This window comes from Carcharhinus amblyrhynchos, chromosome 8, assembly GCF_965287045.1.
Source record: "Carcharhinus amblyrhynchos chromosome 8, sCarAmb.v2.hapA, whole genome shotgun sequence".
NCBI classification, from domain to species: domain Eukaryota; kingdom Metazoa; phylum Chordata; class Chondrichthyes; order Carcharhiniformes; family Carcharhinidae; genus Carcharhinus; species Carcharhinus amblyrhynchos.
Window position 1 is genome coordinate 76,291,832 of NC_137331.1, and position 20,805 is coordinate 76,312,636.

The following is a 20,805-nucleotide window of genomic DNA, read 5'->3' on the forward strand; positions in this document are numbered from 1 at the left end:
CCTTCAACAGTTTTCATGAAATAAAAATAACTTGAAAGACTAAAAAGAATATTTCTTTCCGATCAGAATAAATAAAAACAAATCCTAAGTTTATGATCCTCCAGTTAAATATTCTAATGACATCAAGTGTTGATGAATTCCAGCACCAACACAAGTCTTGACTGAGGTCGAAAACAGACGTCCTACAGGTGACGTGCAAAATAAAAGCTGGATGCACAGTGAAGCGTATTTTAATTTAGCCAGTTGTGAATTTTGCTACAAAAAAATTAAGAGATTTACTATTTTTTTCCCACATTTTCAAAAGACATGTCGCTAAGTCATCTAGAAATTATGCAGTATGTTGTAATTATTTGGAGATGGTTACCACACACCTTCTTGGTCATTATTGCATTAATTTCTGAAGCCAGGTTTCAAAGCTCAGTGCAAACTAAACAGCCAAAAAATTTAAAGATTACTAACTGCTCAATGGAATTATTCTTAAAAAGGAACAGTTCAGCGGTGACTGTATGATTCAGCACAGTACAATTCATATCACATCATAATGTATTTACATTACATCTCCACATCTATATGATAAAATCATGATTGCCCAAGAGTGGGCCACTGAATAGCAGAACAATCCAAACTGAATTTGTTTTCTTTATAATCTGGTTAACAATTACACCAAATTAAAACAACAACTTGGTTTATAAAATCAGAACAAAACTTTAAAGTAAAATGAAAAGCTACAATGTATTTCAGTGTAAATAATTTTACAGGTATTTGAGCAATAACTACTATTTCAGCATTCACCTAAAGGCACAAAAAATTAAATTGGTGTGTTGCAGTTGAAACAAGAGGTTTGCAAATTTCTCTGAGTGGTAAAGACCCATAGAAGGGGCAAAGTCCTTTTAGAAACACAATGGCACATGTCCAGGCTTCAAACCATTGTAAGCTATCACATTAAACAGTGAAGCCCTAAAATTATATAGGATACCAACATCAATCTGAAATTCCTTTTCCACTATTTCAGGAACAGTGTAAATCAGTTATTGATCATATTAATTAACAGCTCCACTTAAAATAGTGGAGACAGAAATTTTGGGTAAACTATTCCCAGTATAACTTCCCAGTATAATCCTAAAACCATTTTTACAAATGATTTTAACAACAAATTATTTCAGTTTTAACCCACCATCCTTTACCATTACCAAAATAGCAGCATAAAGCGCTGTATTTCAAGTTTGAGTTCAATCAAACTGAATCATATACCGTAGTTCATACAATCTGTTTATCCCTTGTGTGCATAAATACACAGTCACCACCAAGTCCAAGCATTTTATGAAATCATGACAATTTCAAAACTAGCTTCACAGCATGGTTTTGTTTGGCTATGCATGAAATCTTAATAGCTTTAAAATAAAGCCTGCTGATATGGGATATTCATTTTCCTGTAGGACTATTTTAATAGTTCAATGAACAAATGTGATTTTTTTTAAATTTCATCAGGCAGGAGTATAGCAGTTGGGAGCATGAACTTTTGGGTGAAGACTACAGCTCACCTTTTCACACCCAATAATAAACTCATAGGACAGTGTTGGAAAAAAAGAAACAAGAATAAGAAATAATTTGAGAAAACCATATGAATAATTTAACAAAAATCAGGAAACTTTCCACAATATTTACATTGGTATAAGAAAAATAACTAAAGATGGAAAATAAATAGATAACAACACTGCACAAAAAGGTCTCAAATGACAAGTAGCTGCTGACTAGCAAAATAGTTCACAGATCCTGAGTTTTGATGCTGCTGACTTACCAAAGTCTGAACAAATTTAACAACTTGAAACTTCAGTTTTCAGCCTTTCAATTGTATGACAATAATTAAAATTAGGATCTTGTGTTTAAAGAATCAACTTGTAATTATATAGCACCTTGTCACATTCTTATCACTTCAAAACACTCTGAATCCATGAATTATTTTGAACTACAGTTATCTAAATAGACAGGTGTGATGGCAGATTATGCACACTAACAAAACTTTCCTAACTAACGAGAGAGAGAGAGAGAATCAGGATAAATGTGCAACAGGGATTAGTGCTGTGGCCTCAACTTTTTATGTTCCATATTAATAATGACTCAAATTAAGGAAACAATTGCAAGATAGCAAATTTGCTAAGGCCACAAAAGATAGATAGGAAAGCAAGTCATGAGGATAAAAAGAATTTGAAAATTAATATAGGTAAGTTAACTGGGCAAAAAAGGTAGATGGCGTATAACGTAGACCAAATGTAAACTTGTCCAATCAGCAGGAAAAATAGAAAAGCAGTATATTATGTAAATGAAGGTAGGTTGCAGGACTCGTGATACCAGGGGACATGGGTGTCCTGGTACATGAATCACAAAAAGTTAGTCAGCAGGTACAGCGAGTGGTAAGTTGGTGTTTATTGTAAAGGGAATGGAATTTAAAAGTAGGGAAGTTCTGCTGCAGCTGTACAGGACCTTAAACTACTCCAAGTTTTGGGTCCCCTTATTTAAGAAAATAATCTAATTGCAGCACTTCAGAGAACGCTCAGTCAACTAATTCCTGAATAAAGGAGTTATCTCATGAGGAAAGGTTGAACAGGTTGGGCCTTGTATTCAATGGAATTTAGATGAATGAGAAGTTCTCTTGTTTAAGCACACAAGGTTCTGGGGGAGTTTGACAGGATGGATACTGAGAGGAAGCTTCTCCTTACAGAGACTAGAACTCGGGGATAGAATTTAAAAATAAAGGGTTTCCCATTTAGAAATGGGGATGAGGAAAAAAAAGTGTGTTTATCCAAGGATCATCATTTTGTGGAATTCTCTTCCACAGAGAGGTCATTGGATTTTTTCAGACTAGAGTTAGATAACTTTATGATTTACAAGGGAATAGGCAAGAAAGTAGATTTGAGGCCACAATCAGATCAGCCATGATTTATCAAAATGGCATAGCAGACTCAAGGAGACTAATAGCCTATTTCTCCTCCTAACGCGTATGCTCTTGACATCAAGGTCTTCAAAACTCCTGCATTAACATCTTTTAGTATGCATACAATATGTACCTACAATGTGTGCTATTTCCCATCAGCCTAAAGCAAACTCAAATGTAATTGAGTGACACAACAGTGACATTCCCCACCAGTAGCCCTATCCTCACCCCAACCTGTACCAAAATGACATGAATCTAACTTGGCTTTTGGATTCCAAAAAGAAGTTGAAGTTTCATGGAACTAGTCTAAAAAAAATCAGCTTCACTGCTTTGTCCCTCAAAAAAAAGTACAAGACATGCAGTCACGTGGAGGATCTAACATTTATAGGGAAAACATGTAGTTCAAATTTCAATTATACAGAGCAACTTATAACGGAGACACATATACCAGAGTAACATCTCACACAATTCCACTATGTTTAAAAGAACAGAGTGAAAAGAGTAAATTCTCTTTTGAGAATAGCAGCCAATAATTTCTACCAACACTGCCTTTGGACATTTCTGTTCTTCAAATAATGGACATCAAGATCAATGTTTTAACTGTAATTCACCAGTGAATCAACACAATTCCCGTCATTTGTGTTTAAACTTCAGTCAAGAGGTTTAAAGACAGCACGTCAACCACCACCTCTGGAGAATTACATCCCACATGTAAATACTAAAGTTCTCATCAAAACCAATTTTTACTTGCTATAAATTGTCTTTTAAAGATGGAGTATAATGGGGTACGTTAAGTACAACAACAAAATGTATAAATCCCTCCAACTGGATAATTCATCAGAAATACTTGACACACTTCACTATCTTTCCTTGACTATAAATAAAATTCCCAACATTATACAGTCAGAGCTCTGTAACATAGCTGACTGTATAGTATATTAACTTCAAGTAACATGCAATTACTCACCTGCTGTCCGTATCTAGGCCTACAAAATCTTTCTTTTCAAATGGCACACACAGTAATTGAATTTTGTCTCCCGATTTATCCGTTGCTCTGTCAAGACGTTTGGATTCCAAAACAATGAACAATGATTCAATAAAATCTTCCACTTTCTTTTCTATGGTTTCACACTCATCGTAACTAGAATAAAAGGCAACATCAGTGCGAGGTTGCTCAGCAATTTCCCCCTGCAGCCCAAAGACAAACAAACGTGAATCATACAGTGTAGAACCATAAATTTCTTTCTGCAGATGAAATTTCTCCGACGTCTGTGGCCAGTCCTTTGCATTGCAACACTGCGTGATAGCTATTAGCCCAACAACTTTCCGATGAGTCTGAAAGTCTCCCCATTCGTTATTTTCAGGTGGGTAATGATGTCTGTAACGAATATATAGAACACGCTGTGAATCCCGAAGATTAATCTGATTGGCAACAGCAATTTTCTTGTAAATCTTGAAAAACTGCTCTTCCGGTACAATTCCCACAGGTTGGACAATGACTAAAAGGCTCTGATGGTCCTCAGCACACTGCATATAGTCAGGGACACTCATTCTCCATCAATTGAAATCTGGTTAATGAGAAAAAAAACATTATTGCTCTTTCAATTTTAATAAGACTGTTTATTAAGATTTCAAAAGAAAAATAGTTCATTTTAGGTCACATAAAATGATCTTGCCATAGTTAATTAAACTTTATACTGATACTGAAATGTAACTCAACCTACATGAGAACAATTGAAATGAGAAAAATATTACTGTCTCAATAGGGGCATTAAAACAAATTAAGGTTTAGAAATAAACTTCAAGTTGCACAATTCGATGCACTTAAATGGAATAAACTAAAATTGCAAATCAGTATTTTATTGGCATCTGTTTAGAACCGTGATAATCAACTATGCTCCATATCTACTGCAAAATACATTTCAGTGCCATGGAACAACTGGTGTAGATAATCAGGTTTTATTATTTAAATGGTCGAATGAAAATTAATTTAAAATTGTACAATATTATCATGGCATTCACACAGAAGTCATGACTTCTAGCATTTCTCATGGGGTCTCAACTGTTGAAGATCACAACTGTTTATTGGCACAATAACACTTGTGTGCTAAGTCTTCCATCACGCACATCTCATTTTAGAGCTTTGAAATGCTTTGGTTCAATTGTAGCTTCCTTATGCATTCAAATTTTACTCCAAATACTTGATCAACCAATTTAAACTTTCAGTTCAACACAGTACTGAGGAAATGTTACATCATCAGACCAAAAACACAATTTGTTGTCAAATATCCCACAGCGTTAATCAAAGAACAGAGAAATTCTCCAAGCATACCACAGCCACCACACTATCCCACCTTGCTCTAACCACAGCATTTCTTCTATTAACAAGTACTTCTTGGGAAATCCAGAGGTGCAACAAGTGCACGTTATTTCATTCCAGATATCACTGATTGTGTTGAATTTATAAAATGTAGCCAATTTAGAGAACTATTGAACAAATGTTATGACTGATCAGTCACAAAATAAAACCAAAGAGTATCAATCTGAAAATTGAAGTGATAGCTCCTTTTGTGTCCTTCACCTCTTTTATATATCAAAATTCATACTCAAGAATAACCAAATAATGTATTGCTATATTGTAGTGCCAAACAGCAACAAGATGAATGCCCAGTTAATCTGCTTTTGGTGGTGTTGCTTAGGGTGTGATCACAGAAAATAGAAATAGAAACTCTACAGTGAAGAGGCCATTTGGCCCATCGAGTCTGCACCAACCACAATCCCACCCAGCCCTACCCCCATATCTCTACATATTTACCCGCTAATCCCTCTAACCTACACTTCTCAGGATACTAAGGGGCAATTTTTAGCATAACCAATCAACCTAACCCGCACATCTTTGGACTGTGGGAAGAAACCCACACAGACATGAGGAGAATGTGCAAACTCCATACAGACAGTGACCCAAGCCCAGAATGTTCTGCAAAAGTAAATTTCTGCAAAAATAAATTTCAGTGTCATGCAACAACTGGCTTAAATAATCAGATTTTGTATTAGAATTATAGAATCTCTACTGTGCTGAAGGAGGCCATTCAGTCCATCAAGTCTACACAGTCCCACCCAGGTCCTATTCCCGTAACTCCACATATTTACTTGCTAATCCCCTGATACTAGGGTCAATTTAGCATGGCCAATCAACCTAATCTGCACTCCTTTGGACTGTGGGAGGAAACTGGTGCACCCAGAGGAATCCCACAGAGAAAAGGGGAAAATGTGCAAACGCGACACAGATTTATTTAAAAAAGGTCAGATTAAAATTCACCAAAAAAAAACATTAAAACCTGAACAACATCATTATGGCATTCACACTGATGCCATGATTTCTAGCATTTCACATGCGGTCTCTACTGTTTTGAAGATCAAGACTTTTTTTCTCAGCTCAATAAAACCCCCAGATACTCGTAGACAATTTCATCTAGAACAGGCAGACAGATATAAACAGATAGTGCTGAAAATACTCTGCAGGTTAAGCAACAGCTGTGTAGAGAGAAACAGAGTTAATGTTTCTGTTTAATCTCTTTCCCACCCCACATATGCTGTGTCACCTCCTGAGTATTACACATTTACTCTTTATTTCAGATTTCTGGCATTTGCCATATTCTGTTTTCACAGTAGCCCAAGTCCAATATAAGAATAGAACAAGTGAGCAGGTGAAATTCTTACCACCCAAAATTCTAAAGGCACAAAATATCGAATGCAACCACTACTATTCCCCAGCAGTCTCCAAAACAAAAAGGTGTTTGACTCTCGCTCGAACAATCCCATCAGATGAAAAGCTGCAGATGAATGTCTATATCCACACAAGTAGTTGGCACCTGAAACAAACAAAGTTTCACTAGCTAACAGATATTCTGACAATGGCTTTTCTTCATAAATCGAAGAGGGAAGTCTCCACCATAGCACGAGTACAATCAGGATACCAATTAAACTGAGGACCCACAGCCTCTTCCTTTTAAAAAGGAATGTAACATTTATTGCAACTTTCAAGTATCTCATGTTCCAGGTGCAACAGTTTTGCATCCATCCAATACAAGGCACCTGAAGAAAGGAAGAAGGACCTCCATTTACAACCAAAACATGCCTCTGCTAACCTCTTGTTCTACCTACTGAATCTAAATTTCCAATGTGGTTATTCATTTAGGCATTGATTACATAGCTTTGCAATGTAACAAGATGGAATTACCTCACTTCCTAATTGCTGTACCTGCATGTACACTGTGTTCCTTGTATAAGTACACAAGTCCCTCTAAATGTTCACAAATCCTATACCTTTTGAAAACTTTTTTAGTTTTTCGACTAAAGCAAATAACCTCACGTTTGACGCCACCTGCCACCTCAAATTCCACTCACTGAACTTCTGTATCTCTCTGCAGCATATTCTCCTCACAGCTTACATAGCCCTCCAGCTTTGTATCAGCAAACTTATACATGTGTTAGATGCAGGAACAGTAATTAATACAACTTCTAAATAGCTGATACCCCAGCCCTAACCCTTGCAGCACTCCACCAATCAACACCTGCATGTTGAAAATGCCCCATTTAACTATAATCTTGTGCATTAACCTTCAATGTTATGTAACACCTTATTAAATGCCTTTATGAAATCCAAATATGTTATATTTTCTGCTTTGCATTTTTCTCAAAAAATTCTAGTAAGTTTGTTGAATACAATTTTTGATGACTGGTAACAGGCTGCCAGTAGTTTTCCATTTTATTGTCACTTTCCCTCATTTCTTGAATTGCCATCTTCAGTCTGCTGGATCCAGAATCGGGAATCAATGCATTAGGAAGATCTAGAATAATGCAGACAGTGGAAATGTCCTTCATCCACAAAAAGTCACAAACGGTCAGTGTCTTAAATAGCCTCTCCTCAAACTTCGACTGCCCAGCTTCATATGCCAATTCCTATTTAAAACTGTGGGCAGAGATGTGAAGGTGTGTGTTTGGCGCCTCAAACCAGTAAGAAGGCTCAACACCAGGTTAAAGTCCAACAGGTTTATTTGACAGTAAATACCACATGCTTTTGGGATGCTGTTCCTTTGTCAGGTGACACTATCTAATAAACCTGTCGGACTTTAACCTGGTGTTGAGGGGCTTCTTACTGTGATTACCCCAGTCCAACGCCAGCATCTCCACATCATGCCTCTAAACCAGGCAGCTGGTTGATAAGACACATCAGCCTTAATTGCCAGTGCACCTAGGAGAAAGGAACTCTGATTTCAAAACTCCCTGTCACAGGTTAACTAATAAAAGATATACATGGGCTGACAGAGCGGATAATCACAAAAAAACCTATGGATTGCATCGTGGTATAAAGACTAAGTAAGGCTCTTCGGCCTGCTCAGCAGCTTATCCAGGCAAACAATAACTCAAAATTAAACCTGCATCCTTTCAGCTGCTGCACTTGCGACACACATTGCAATGCAGTATTAGCTGCCTAGGGAGTGGGAGAAGCTATGCACAAATCCCACCCATTTACATGTACACAATATGCAGATTGTTCAGCAAAAATACCAGACATACCAAGCCCTGTGGTGATGGGGAATTGACAATAAGGACAAGTGGAGGATGCTACTTTCAGACTTCATTCATAACCCTGAGCACATGTGGCTTCAGGGTGATGGTCACTCTCCAGGGATCAGGCAGATGTGAAGTTTGTAACTCCTGGGCAACACACAAAGCACTGCCTTCCCCATTTTGAGGAGAAGGAAGAAAGGAAATTCTAAACACAGCCTGTTCTCCATACACCTGTCAGGTTACCACTGCTGGTTAGTCATCCATTCATACAGTTGAAATGTAAAGAACAAAACTACTCATCATTGCATGACTAGTGGATCATGGCAATGTCAGAACACTTCTAGATAACAGTACAAGACCAGAATGCAGAATAGTCCCCAAGCATGAATATTGACAGGGACAACATTGACATAGCCACCCTAAGTAAAGCTAGGCTTGCTGAGGAGTTTCAACTGGAGATTGGTACATTCTACACATTCAACCAGGCTGGCAGGTCCAAGGACCAATCTTTTCAGTCAGGCAAAAGCTTTGCCATTCAATCTGAACTAGCACATAAGCTTGACTCACTTCCATGTGTCACTGATCAAAGGTTTTTCACAAATCTTACCAGTAACCAGCATGCAACATTCATCAGTGACCTTGCTCCAACAATAAAACAAAGTCAAAAAAGCATTCTATGATGATTTCATCAAGAAAATTAGAATACCAACCCATCAGAACATTATGCTTGATGATCTCAATGCCAAAGTGAGAACAGGTTGTAATATATGGAAAGGAGAACCACAACATCATGAGCACCTGTCAACAGCCAGCTCCTTTTTCAAGTGCAGTGCAGTGAGTCTGACCTAACTATCACAAACACAGTCTTCCAATAAGCAACTTTGAAAAAAATACAACTTGGATGTACCCATATTCAAACAATCGCACATGTTGGACCATCTTGTTTTATCCACAGACATGCAGGACATGTGCTTTATCTGCTCCCTTAGAGTTTTTGGATGATCTGACCAGTTTATTGAGTGTACTGCACCTTTAAAACATAAAATCTAAAGCACTCTGGTACAGAGCCAAGCAACAAAGGAAGCTTAATGCAACTATTCTTAAAGACAAAGTCAAGAGACAAAATGAGAGCAGAAATTAGCCATAGCAATTGCTGACATCCCAGGAGGACAGTATTTCCATTGAAGATAGTTAAAGATATTGCTTACTGCATGGCATTACAAGTCTGAGGATTCATTAAATAGAAGCACCAAAGCTAGTGCAATAATAACAACCAAGACAAAAAGGTAAGTATGATGCTTACAGATCTTACAAATCTGACAAGAAATTACCTGCAAGGAATGCCAGATACCATCACACAAAACACACTACAGGTCAAACTTCACGCAAAACAAATGCTGCAGGCCAAGTTAAGGGATGCTTATAATTGATAGTAAGCAAAAATGGCTTGAGCTTCAAGTAATTGCTGATTAAAAACAACCTAAAGACTATGCAAAAGGTCTAAAAATCAGTCTATGGCCCTAAAACCAATAGCGTGACATCCATCCTCTCTCCAGGTGGCAATCAGCACCTATCAGATGGGCAGGAGATTCTCTCTCGTTAGGCAGAACACTTCAGTAATCTCCTAAACCAACAATCCATAGTGTGAAATTATATCATTGAGTCACTTCCACAGCACTGCACTCTGGAAGACATTACTCTCTCAAGCAATCCTTCTCAAGTGATGGTCACAAAGGCCAGGTTCCTACGGGTAAGTCACCAGGAGCTGGTGTCATATCATCCGAAGTATTCAAATACAGAGGCAGTCACCATGATTAGGAAACATCATAATTCTCTTCTGCCCAGTCTGGAATCAGGACATTGTGCCTCAAGATTACAACTCATTACAAATGGAAAAGGAGCAAGTTCATCTGTGACAAGGACTGTGGAATAATACTTCTTCCCACAGCAGGAAGAAAGCTATTCTTAAATGGACTGTCACTCACCTCTAACTCTGGATACCCAGAATCAGAGTGGCTTCCATTCAAGACAGGGAACAGTGAACAGGTTCTTTGCAGTATATTGAATTCAAGAAAATTCCCATGAACAGAATATAAACATTCATATGGGGTTTATTGACCTGACCAAGGTTTTTGATATAATAAACTGGGGAAGTCTGTGAAAGGTTCTGTACAAATATAGTAGCCCTGAAAAGATGAACAGTGCAATTTGTTCATTTCACTATGGTCAGTATAATGCAACTGATGTGTTATTGGATGCCTTTCATGCCACCAACAGCACCGGGCAAGGCTATGATTGGCTGCAACTCTGTTTGCAAGATATTTCTTGGCCATGCTCCAGTATGCACTCAAAAATCTTGATTTTGGAGCACGCTTTCAATTCGGAATAGACAACAAACTCTTCAACTTGCAACTGCTCGAGGCTTGAGGAAAAATTACTGAACAGCAACTGAATGAATTCTTGTTCATGAATGACTACGCTCATATTGTACATACTCCTGGAGACATTCAGCTGCTTGTTGGTTGCTTTGCCCTAACCTTAGAACATTTTGCTCTGATAATAAGTCTGAAGAACACAGATCTTACATCAACCAGCCCACACCAACCAAGTACTCCCAAACACCATAGTCAACATCAACAACATATCTCTCCATTCAGTACAAAGATTGTGAGATTTTGGAAGCATGGTCTCCAATAATACTATGCAAGATGAAGAAATCAACCATCGCCTGGCAAAAGTAAGCTCAGTATTTGGTAGGTTCACTCAGATCTTGGAAAAAGGCTTTGACAATCTACCGCCATCATATAAATCAACCAGAAGCACTCCATTTTCACCATCTGAGATCTCCTTGCAACATCAGGTAACAGGATAAAATCCCACTGAGGTTCTTGCATTGTGCTCCATACCTGGCAACAAGAGCAGAGCTCAGTCATATGGTTCACATGGAGGATTCCCACAAACCAAAGGCAGTAATCTGCAGCCAGCAGAGAACTGAAATCTGCACCACAAGATATCCAAACTTTGGATAGAAAAATAATCTAAAAGCTAACCTGAGTTTGCAATCTGGATCCCAATACATGGAGAAAAAAAAACCTTGGACGGATCCAAATGGAGAAGTTTTGGGTCATCAATCGATTTTAATATTTGAGAAGGAGCCAAATGCCTTCAGGATAAGCAAGTGAGATGCAAAGTCTCAATTCATCCAATACAGACTTTATATGCAATATTTACAATCAATTAAGCAAATCAAAACTTGGTTTAATATCATACTTGAAACTTCAACCTAGACTACAAAATAAAAATTTTTTCTTCTTACTGAATGTTCATCCATTGAAGCAACAGGAGAATCCATTCTAGAATCAAAAAAATTTTAGAAGACCTTAACCAGCACATCCACTATCTCTTTCTTTTAGAACTCCAGGACATAGGCACTGAGGTTTGGTGGATCCATCAGATTTTAGTCCAGTTTTTCTAATTTCTCTCTGCCGATGTCACCTTCAGTTCCACACTCGTTAGCCCCTTAGTACCCTGTATTTCTGGTCTGTAATCTGTGTTGTCTGCTGGGAAGACAGAACAATTTATTCGACGTCTCTTCCATTAAACTCCGATGAGTGAATCATTCCATGGTCATTTAATTAACTGTTTAGGAACACAATTAACGCTGTTAGAAAGAGAGTTCCAGCATCTGACCAACGGCAGTGAAAGAATGGCAATGCAGTTCCAAATCAGGATGGCGTGTGACTTGAGAGGAAATTTGCACATAGTCATGTTCCTACATACCTTCTGTCCTTGTCCTTCTAGGTGGTAGAGGTAATTAGCTTGGGAAGTGCTGCTGAATGAGCTTTGGCATGTTGCTGCAGTGCATCTTGTAAGTGGTACACACTCCAGTGCACCAGTGGCAAAGGAAGTGAAGTGAATGTTGATGTGGTGGATAGGGTGTCAATCAAGCAGACTTTGACCTGGTTGGCGTGGAGCTTCTTGATTATTGTTGGAGCTGAACTCAACCAGGCAAGTGGAGATTATTCCATCACACTAGTCTTGGCACCTTGTATATTGTGTACAGGCTTTGTGAAGTCAGAGGTGAGTGGCATGCTGCAGAATTCCCAGCCTCCAACTTATTCTTGTAACCTCAGTATTTTTATGGCTGGTTCAGTTCAGTTTTTGATCACAGGTAACCTACAGGGCGTTAATAGTGGTAGATTCAGCAATGGTAAAACCATGAGTGCCATGGTTGGATTCTCTTTTGTTGGAGATGATCATTGCCTAGTATTTAAGTGGAAATTTGCACCACACATCAGCCTAAGCCTGAATGTTGTCCAGGTCTTACTGTATTAGTTCACAGACTACTTCAGTATTCGAGTAGCAGCAAATGATAGTAAAGATTGTGCAATATCAGTGAATATCCCTACTTCTGATCTTATTGAAAGAAAGCCATTGACGATGCATCAATTCACAACACATCTCAAAAATTTGTAAGAGAGAATCAAATGTAGTATTTCCAAGTTTGCTAATCATACAAAATTGCATGGAATGGAGAGTGGTGAGGAGTCTTTAAAGAGGCTTGAAGGTGATGTAGATAAGTTGAGCGAGTAGGCAAATACATGGCTGCTAGAGGTAGTAACAGAACATAAGAACATAAGAAATAGGAGCAGGAGTAGGCCATCTAGCCCTTCGAGCCTGCCCCGCCATTCAATAAGATCATGGCTGATCTGTCGTTGCTCAGTTCCACTTTCCCGCTTTCTCCCCATAACCCTTAATCCCCTCTCTTATCAAAAACCCATCAACCCGCATCGTAAAAATATTTAGCGAGGCAGCCTCCACCACTTCAACGGGCAGAGAATTCCAGAGATTCACCACCCTTTGAGTGAAGAAGTTTCTCCTCAATTCTGTTCTAAACCGCCCCCCCTTTATCTTGAGGCTGTGCCCCCTAGTCCTACTGTCTTTTTTGAGCGGGAAGAGTCTCTCCACCTCTATCCTATCCATCCCATTCATCATCTTATACGTCTCAATGAGATCTCCCCTCATTCTTCTAAACTCTAACGAGTACAAGCCCAGTTTATTCAGCCTCTCCTCATAGCTCAACCCCCTCAACTCCGGTATCAGCCTAGTAAACCTCCTCTGCACTCCCTCCAAGGCCAAAATATCTTTGCGCAGGTGCGGTGCCCAAAACTGCACACAGTACTCCAGCTGCGGCCTCACCAATGCCCTATACAGCCGCAGCAAGACCTCCCTACTTTTATATTCAATCCCCCTCGCTATGAAGGCCAGCATCCCATTTGCCTTCCTGACCACCTGCTGCACCTGCAAGCTGGGTTTTTGCGACTCATGCACAAGGACCCCGAGGTCCCTCTGCACCGTCGCCTGCTGCAGTTTTTCGCCCCGTAAGTAATAGTCCTTCCTACCAAAGTGGACCACCTCACACTTGCCAACATTAAATTCCATTTGCCATTTCCTGGCCCACTCGCCCAGCCTATCTAGATCCTTCTGCAGACTCTCCACACCCTCCGCACAATTTGCCGTTCCCCCTATCTTGGTGTCATCAGCAAATTTCGACACCATACACTCGGTTCCCTCCTCCAGATCATCTATATAAATGGTAAAAAGCTGAGGCCCCAGCACCGACCCCTGGGGCACTCCACTAGTCACCATCCGCCAATCCGAATAGCACCCGTTGACCCCCACTCTCTGCCTCCTATTTGACAACCAATCCTCTATCCACGCTAACACCCTACCCCCAACTCCATGTCCCTCGACCTTCTGCAATAACCTCTTGAGGTACTTTGTCAAACGCCTTCTGAAAATCAAGAAAGACCACATCCACCGGCTCTCCTCTATCCACCGCCCTAGACACATCCTCATAGAACTCCAGTAAATTTGTCAGACACGACTTCCCTTTAATGAAACCGTGCTGCGTCTGCTCTATCAAGCAATTCCCTTCAAGATGTCTCGCAATTTCCTCCTTAATGACAGATTCTAACATTTTACCCACCACAGACGTTAAACTAACCGGCCTATAATTCCCCACCTTTTGCCTGGCACCCTTCTTAAACAACGGCATAACATTAGCCGTTTTCCAATCATCCGGCACTTCCCCGGAATCCAGCGACGTCTGGAAAATAACCAAGGCATCCACTATCACCTCCGCCATTTCTTTCAGAACCCTCGGATGCATTCCATCCGGTCCTGGGGACTTGTCCACAATCAGCCCCTCCAGTCTGTCGAGCACCGCCTCTCTAGTAACAGTAATGTCATTAAGACCCTCCAGTCCTACCACCTTTCCATCGCTAACACCCGGCAAATTATTCACGTCCTCCTCCATGAAGACAGAAACAAAAAAGTTATTCAATACCTTAGCCATATCCTCATCCCCGACCACTAAGTCCCCTTTCTCATCCTCTAAAGGACCAACATTCACCCTAGCCAGCCTCTTCCTTTTTATATATTTATAAAAACTCTTGCTATCCTTTTTTATATTAAGCGCTAGCCCAGCTTCATAGTTTCTCCTACCCTTCTTTATCAACTTCTTTGTCAATCTTTGTTGACATTTAAACCTCTCCCAATCCTCATCTCGCCCGCTACTCTCAATTCTTCCACTTTTAATTTAACACTTTCCTTCACCTCCTTCGTTATCCACGGCTTATTACCTCTCTTCCTACTATCCTTTTTGACCATCGGAATAAATTTCCGCTGAGCACCAAGAAAGATCTCCTTAAAGATCCTCCACTGCTCCTCAACAGACCCTCCCTCCAACGCGCTCCCCCAGTCCACATTCGCCAATTCTTCTCTCATCCTACCGTACTCCCCTCTATTCAAACAGAGGACGCGTGTCCGGGAACCCACTTTCTCCTCCTCCATCTGCACCAGGAACTCCACCATACAATGATCACTCTCCCCAAGAGGATCCTTCACCACAAGGTCCCTAATTCTACCCGCCTCATTACATAGCACCAGATCCAAGATAGCTCGCTCCCTCGTCGGCTCCAACACACACTGTTCAAGGAAACTATCCCAGCAGCATTCCAAGAACTCTTCCTCGTGCCCCCCACATCCAACATGGGTCGACCAATCAATATGCAGAGTGAAATCCCCCATAACTACAGCCGTCCCATTCCTGCACGCCGCACTTATTTGCGCGTTAACAGCCCGCCCCACCTCCAGATCATTATTCGGGGGCCTATAGACGACACCCACCAGCGTCTTCCTCCCTTTGCTGTTCCTAATCTCCACCCACAACAATTCCACCCTCTGCTCCTTGGCTCCAATATCATCCCTTGCTACCACCGTGATGCTATCCTTAATCTGCAGAGCTACGCCCCCCCCTTTTCCCTCCTGCCTATCCTTCCTAAACACTTGATAGCCCTGTACATTCAGCTCCCAGTCCCTGTCACCCTGCAGCCACGTCTCTGTAATGGCCACCAGATTGTATCCATTTGTGTCGATCTGCGCCACCAGCTCATCCACTTTATTCCGAATGCATCGTGCATTCAGATAAAGCGCTTTCATCCCAGCCTTCATCTGGACCCTATTTGCCGTAACGCCACCAACCATACTCACGCCCCCTATTCCCTCTATTATTGGGACATCCTCGGCCTCTTCCCTTACCTGTACCCTCTCCTTAACTTTAGACCTCGTAACATCACCTACCCTCGCACCCTCCCCCCCCCTAATTAGTTTAAAGCCCTGTCTACAGTCCTCTTTACTCAATTCGCCAGCACTCTGGTCCCAGCACGGTTCAGACCAACCCCATCCCGCCCAAACAGGTCCCACCTACCCCAATACTGGTGCCAATGCCCCATAAATTCAAACCCATTCCTCCCACACCAATCCCTGAGCCACCCATTCACTTCCTTAATCCTGTCAACCCTACACCCGTCTGCACTCGGTTCAGGCAGTAGCCCAGAGATGACCACCTTGTCGGTTCTACTTTTTAATTCAATTCCCAGCTTTTCATACTCCCTCCCCAGATCCTCAGTCCGCATTTTGCTTATGTCACCGGCACCCACATGTACCACAACGACCAGATTCTCACCCTCCCACTCCAGGTTCCTCTGCAGCCCAGCTGCGACATCCCATACCCGAGCACCAGGCGGCAGGTATAATTTTGTCTTTTAAAAAGCATTTAGACAGTTACATCGGTAAGATGGTTATAGAGGGATATGGACCAAACCCAGGCAATTGGGACTAGCTTAGTAGTTTTAAAGAAGAGTGACATGGACAAGTTGGGCTGAAGGGCCTGGTTGCATGCTGTAAACCTCCATGTCTCTATGGCAGATGCAGTTTAACATGGATAAGTGTGAAGTTATCCACATCGGTAAGAAAAACAGACTGGAGAATATTATAGATAGATTAGGAAATGTTGATAAACAGGCATTGGTGCCCTTGTATACCAGTCATGAAAAGCAAGTTGTTAGGAAGACAACTTGTACATTGGCCTTCATTGCAAGAGAATTTGAGTACAGCAGCAAGAATGTCTTACTGCACCTGCATGGGGCCTTGGTAATCTAGAGTAAGGAGTCCAGTTTCAAGACACAAGACAGGCCATCTAAGATTGATATGAGGAGAATTTTTTTACCCTCAGAAGTTGGTGAACCTGTGGAATTCTCTACCACACAAGGCTGTAGAGAGCAAATTAATGAACATATTTAAGAAAAATAAATTTCTAGACACTAAGGGTGTCAAGGAACTTGGGGAAACTGCAGGAGTATGGCATAAAGATAGAGGATCAACCATGGTCACATTGAATGGGAGAACAGGCTTAATGGGCTAAATGGCCTATTCCTGCTCCTGATTTCTATGAAGCAGTGGAGGATAATTGGGTCTGCCCTGAAGAACTCCTACAGCAAAGTCCTGGAACTGAGACAATTGACCTCCAACAACAACAATCCTCTTCCTTTGTGCATTCCAACCAATGAACTGGCAACTCCATCCCAACCCTCAACTAATTCCACCCAACTTCAATTTTGCTAGGGCTCCTTTATGCCACAGTGACTGCTGCCTTGACACCAAGGACAATCACACCCACCTCCCTCCAGAATTCAAATTCAGTCTTTTCACTCATTTGGCTCTAAGGCTGCAATGAGGTCAACGGCTGATTGATCCTGGCAGAACCCAAATTGTGCATCCGTGAGCAGGTTGTTGCCAAATAGGTGCCACTTGATAGCACTGTTGGTGACATCTTCCACTATTTGGCTCGTGATTAAGGCTAAACTGATGGGGCAGTAATTGGTTGGATTTTCTTGATTTTTGTGGATGGGGCATACCTGGGCAATTTTCCACACATTCAGACAAATACAGTGGCGTAGCTATGCTGGAACAGCTTGGCTAATTGTGTTGCTGGTTCTGGGGCAGTGAATATTTAGGGGACGTTTAAAATTTTGATAGAGCAATTAAAAAGAGTTACATTTTCCAGTGGAAAGGAAACTGCAACATACATTCAAAGTAAATGGAAAAACCAGAAGCAACACTAGGAGAAATAAATTTATGCAGTGCGTTGTAATTTGGAGTGTACTATCTAAAAAAGTTGAATGCCTTCGGTCACCTATCCTACCACTTCCTTGTAGTTCAATGACAATTTGCATCTGATAATATTCCTATAAGTGCCATTTTACTACATTAAATGCATTATATAATTACAAGTTTTAATGTTGCAATTACTGTTAATAAGTGTCATTGTATGCTTAAGTTCTAAATTTTCCAATAATGCCTTTTTAGAATAGAGGCCCAGACTCCCCAATCGCTCTTCATCTGACAGTCCTGCCAACCCAGGAACAAGTCTAGTGAACCTTCGCTGCACTCCAAAGGCAATATCCTTCCTAAGGCAAGAAAGCCAAAATTGCACATAGTACCCCTGGTTCAGTCAAACCAAGATTTTTTATAATTGAAGCAAGACTTTGCTACTCCTATGTTCAAATCCTCTTGCAATAAAGGCCAATGTACCATTAGCCTTCCTTATTATCTGCTCCAACTGTATGTTAGCCTTCAGTGATTTATTAACAAGGACACCCAAGTCCCTTTGTAAATATACACTTTCTAATAGTCCCTTACCATCTAAGGAATATGCTGCACATCTATTCCTCTTACCAAAGTGCATAACCTCACATTTTTCCATTTGGCATTTGCGTTTTCCTTGTCCATTCACTAAGCCTGTCCAAATCCTCTTGAAGCTACTTTGCATCTTCCTCATAACACTTTACATAAGCTGTAAATTTGGAAATATTACATTTGGTCCCCACACCGAAACTATTGACATTTAATAGCTGGGGTCCAAGTGCGGATCCCTGCGGCATTCCACTAGTCGCAGCCTGTCAATGTGGGAATGATACATTTATTACTATTGTTTTCTGTCTGTTAAGTAATCTTTAATACATGCTAGTAAAGTACTTCCTATCCCATGGTTTAGATTTTGCTAACCAACCTCCTGTAGGCACTTCATCAAATGCCTTATGAAAGTCTAAGTACACATCATCCACTGATTCATTATCAATTCTGTTAATAACATCCTCAAAAATATGGTTCAAACATGATTTCCCATTCATAAATCCATGTTGACAATGCCCCCATTTAGATCATGATTATCCAAGCATCTTTTAAACACATCCGCATTTTCCCTACAACAGATGAAAGGCGAACAGATCTGTAGTTCAGATTCCACTTTCCCTCATTTCATAACAAGTGGAATGACATTTATTATCTTCAAATCTGCAGAAACAATTTCAGAATATGTATCAATGCAATTAATTCACTAATCTATAGAAAGCCCAACACTGATGTAGATCATCAGATCCGAGGCACTAGTCAACTTTCTGTTCCATTAATTTGTCAAATACAATCTTCTACTACAAATTTCGCTCAATTTCTCACTCTCCCTAATCCCTTTGATCTCTAATTATGGAGAATTTTTGCATCAGCGAACACAGAGCAAAATAATTATTTAATTTCTCTATTCCCCATTATAAATTAAGTTAACATTTTGAGTCCATATGACTCTTCAGAGCTGGAGAGAGGCAGAAAAGTGATCAGTTATGGAGTTGGAAGGTGGGGTGGAGACGTTGCAGCCAAATAGAGAAATCAGGAATAAGTGGGACATCAGAAGAGACCGAAAGGTGTCATAAACACAAGACAAAGGCAATGTTAAAGACTAAAGAAAGTGCTAATAATGGCTTAAAGTTAAGGTAACAGATTCCGCTACCATTCCAATGTGTCTAGAAACTCCAATGCACCTTGTAACTCACTTCAGAGCTGTTGTTGTGTTGTGGGAAATACTATAATCAATTTTCATACAGCAACGTCCCACAAACAGCAATTTGATAATGGCCAGATTACCTAATTTAGTAAAATTCATTGAGATGTAAATTGGCCAGTTTGGTGATAAAATTTCTCTGCTTTTTTCAAAAGGTGCCAAAGGATCTTTTCCATCCACCTGAAAGGAAACACCAGACTTTGAAAGATAGCATTTTCCTATTATGCAACATTACCCTAATACTGCACTGATTATGGGTGCCTACATTGTGTTCTGGTCTCTGAGGTCAGACTCAAAATCCACATTTTTGTGTTTGAATGGCGACATTGAGCCTAAAATTTAATGTTATATTCTTCACTTGGATAAACATGGTAAGTATTTGAAACAATTTACAGTGAAATTAGAGGAGTTAAAATCATTGGCAAAGTTCACAATATTATTGTTTACTGGACCTGGCAATGTTCACGATGTAAGAAGTCTCACAACACCAGGTTAAAGTCCAACAGGTGACCTGATGAAGGAACAACGTTCACTACCAAATAAACCTGTTGGACTTTAACCTGGTATTGAGAGACTTCTTACTGTGTTTACCCCAGTCCAACGCCAGCATCTCCATATAATGTTCATGATACCATTGCATACTAGGCTGGATAATATAGGTTAAAATTGATGAAGTGCTTACAGGAAGTTGGTTAGCAAAATCTAAACCATGGGATAGGAAATACTATACTAGCACATATTAAAGATTAGTTAGCAGGCAGAAAACAATGGTACTAAATGGATCATTCTCACAGTGACAGGCTGCAACTACTGGAATACCGCAGGGATCTGCACTTGGACCCCAGCTATTAAATGTCAATAGTTTCGGTGTGGGGACCAAATGTAACATTTCCAAATTTACAGCTCATGTAGGGAAGATGCAAAGTAGCTTCAAGAGGATTTGGACAGGCTTAGTGAATGGACAAGGAAAACGCAAATGCCAAATGGAAAGATGTGAGGTTATGCACTTTGGTAGGAGGAATAGGTGTGCAGCATATTCCTTAGATGGTAAGGGATTATT

General features: G+C 40.3%; 1 protein-coding gene across 3 annotated transcripts in view; it reads right to left on the reverse strand.

Annotated features, from left to right (window-relative positions):
• The window catches only part of trappc9 (trafficking protein particle complex subunit 9), a 719,084-nt gene that overhangs the window by 688,010 nt on the left and 10,269 nt on the right, over window positions 1-20,805 (reverse strand). For all 3 annotated transcript variants that reach the window (XM_080194286.1, XM_080194288.1, XM_080194285.1), the window contains exon 2: window positions 3,900-4,500. In XM_080194286.1, coding sequence (XP_080050412.1) covers window positions 3,900-4,483 — 584 coding nt within the window. In that variant the 5' untranslated portion in view covers window positions 4,484-4,500. The remainder of the gene's footprint in view (window positions 1-3,899; window positions 4,501-20,805) is intronic.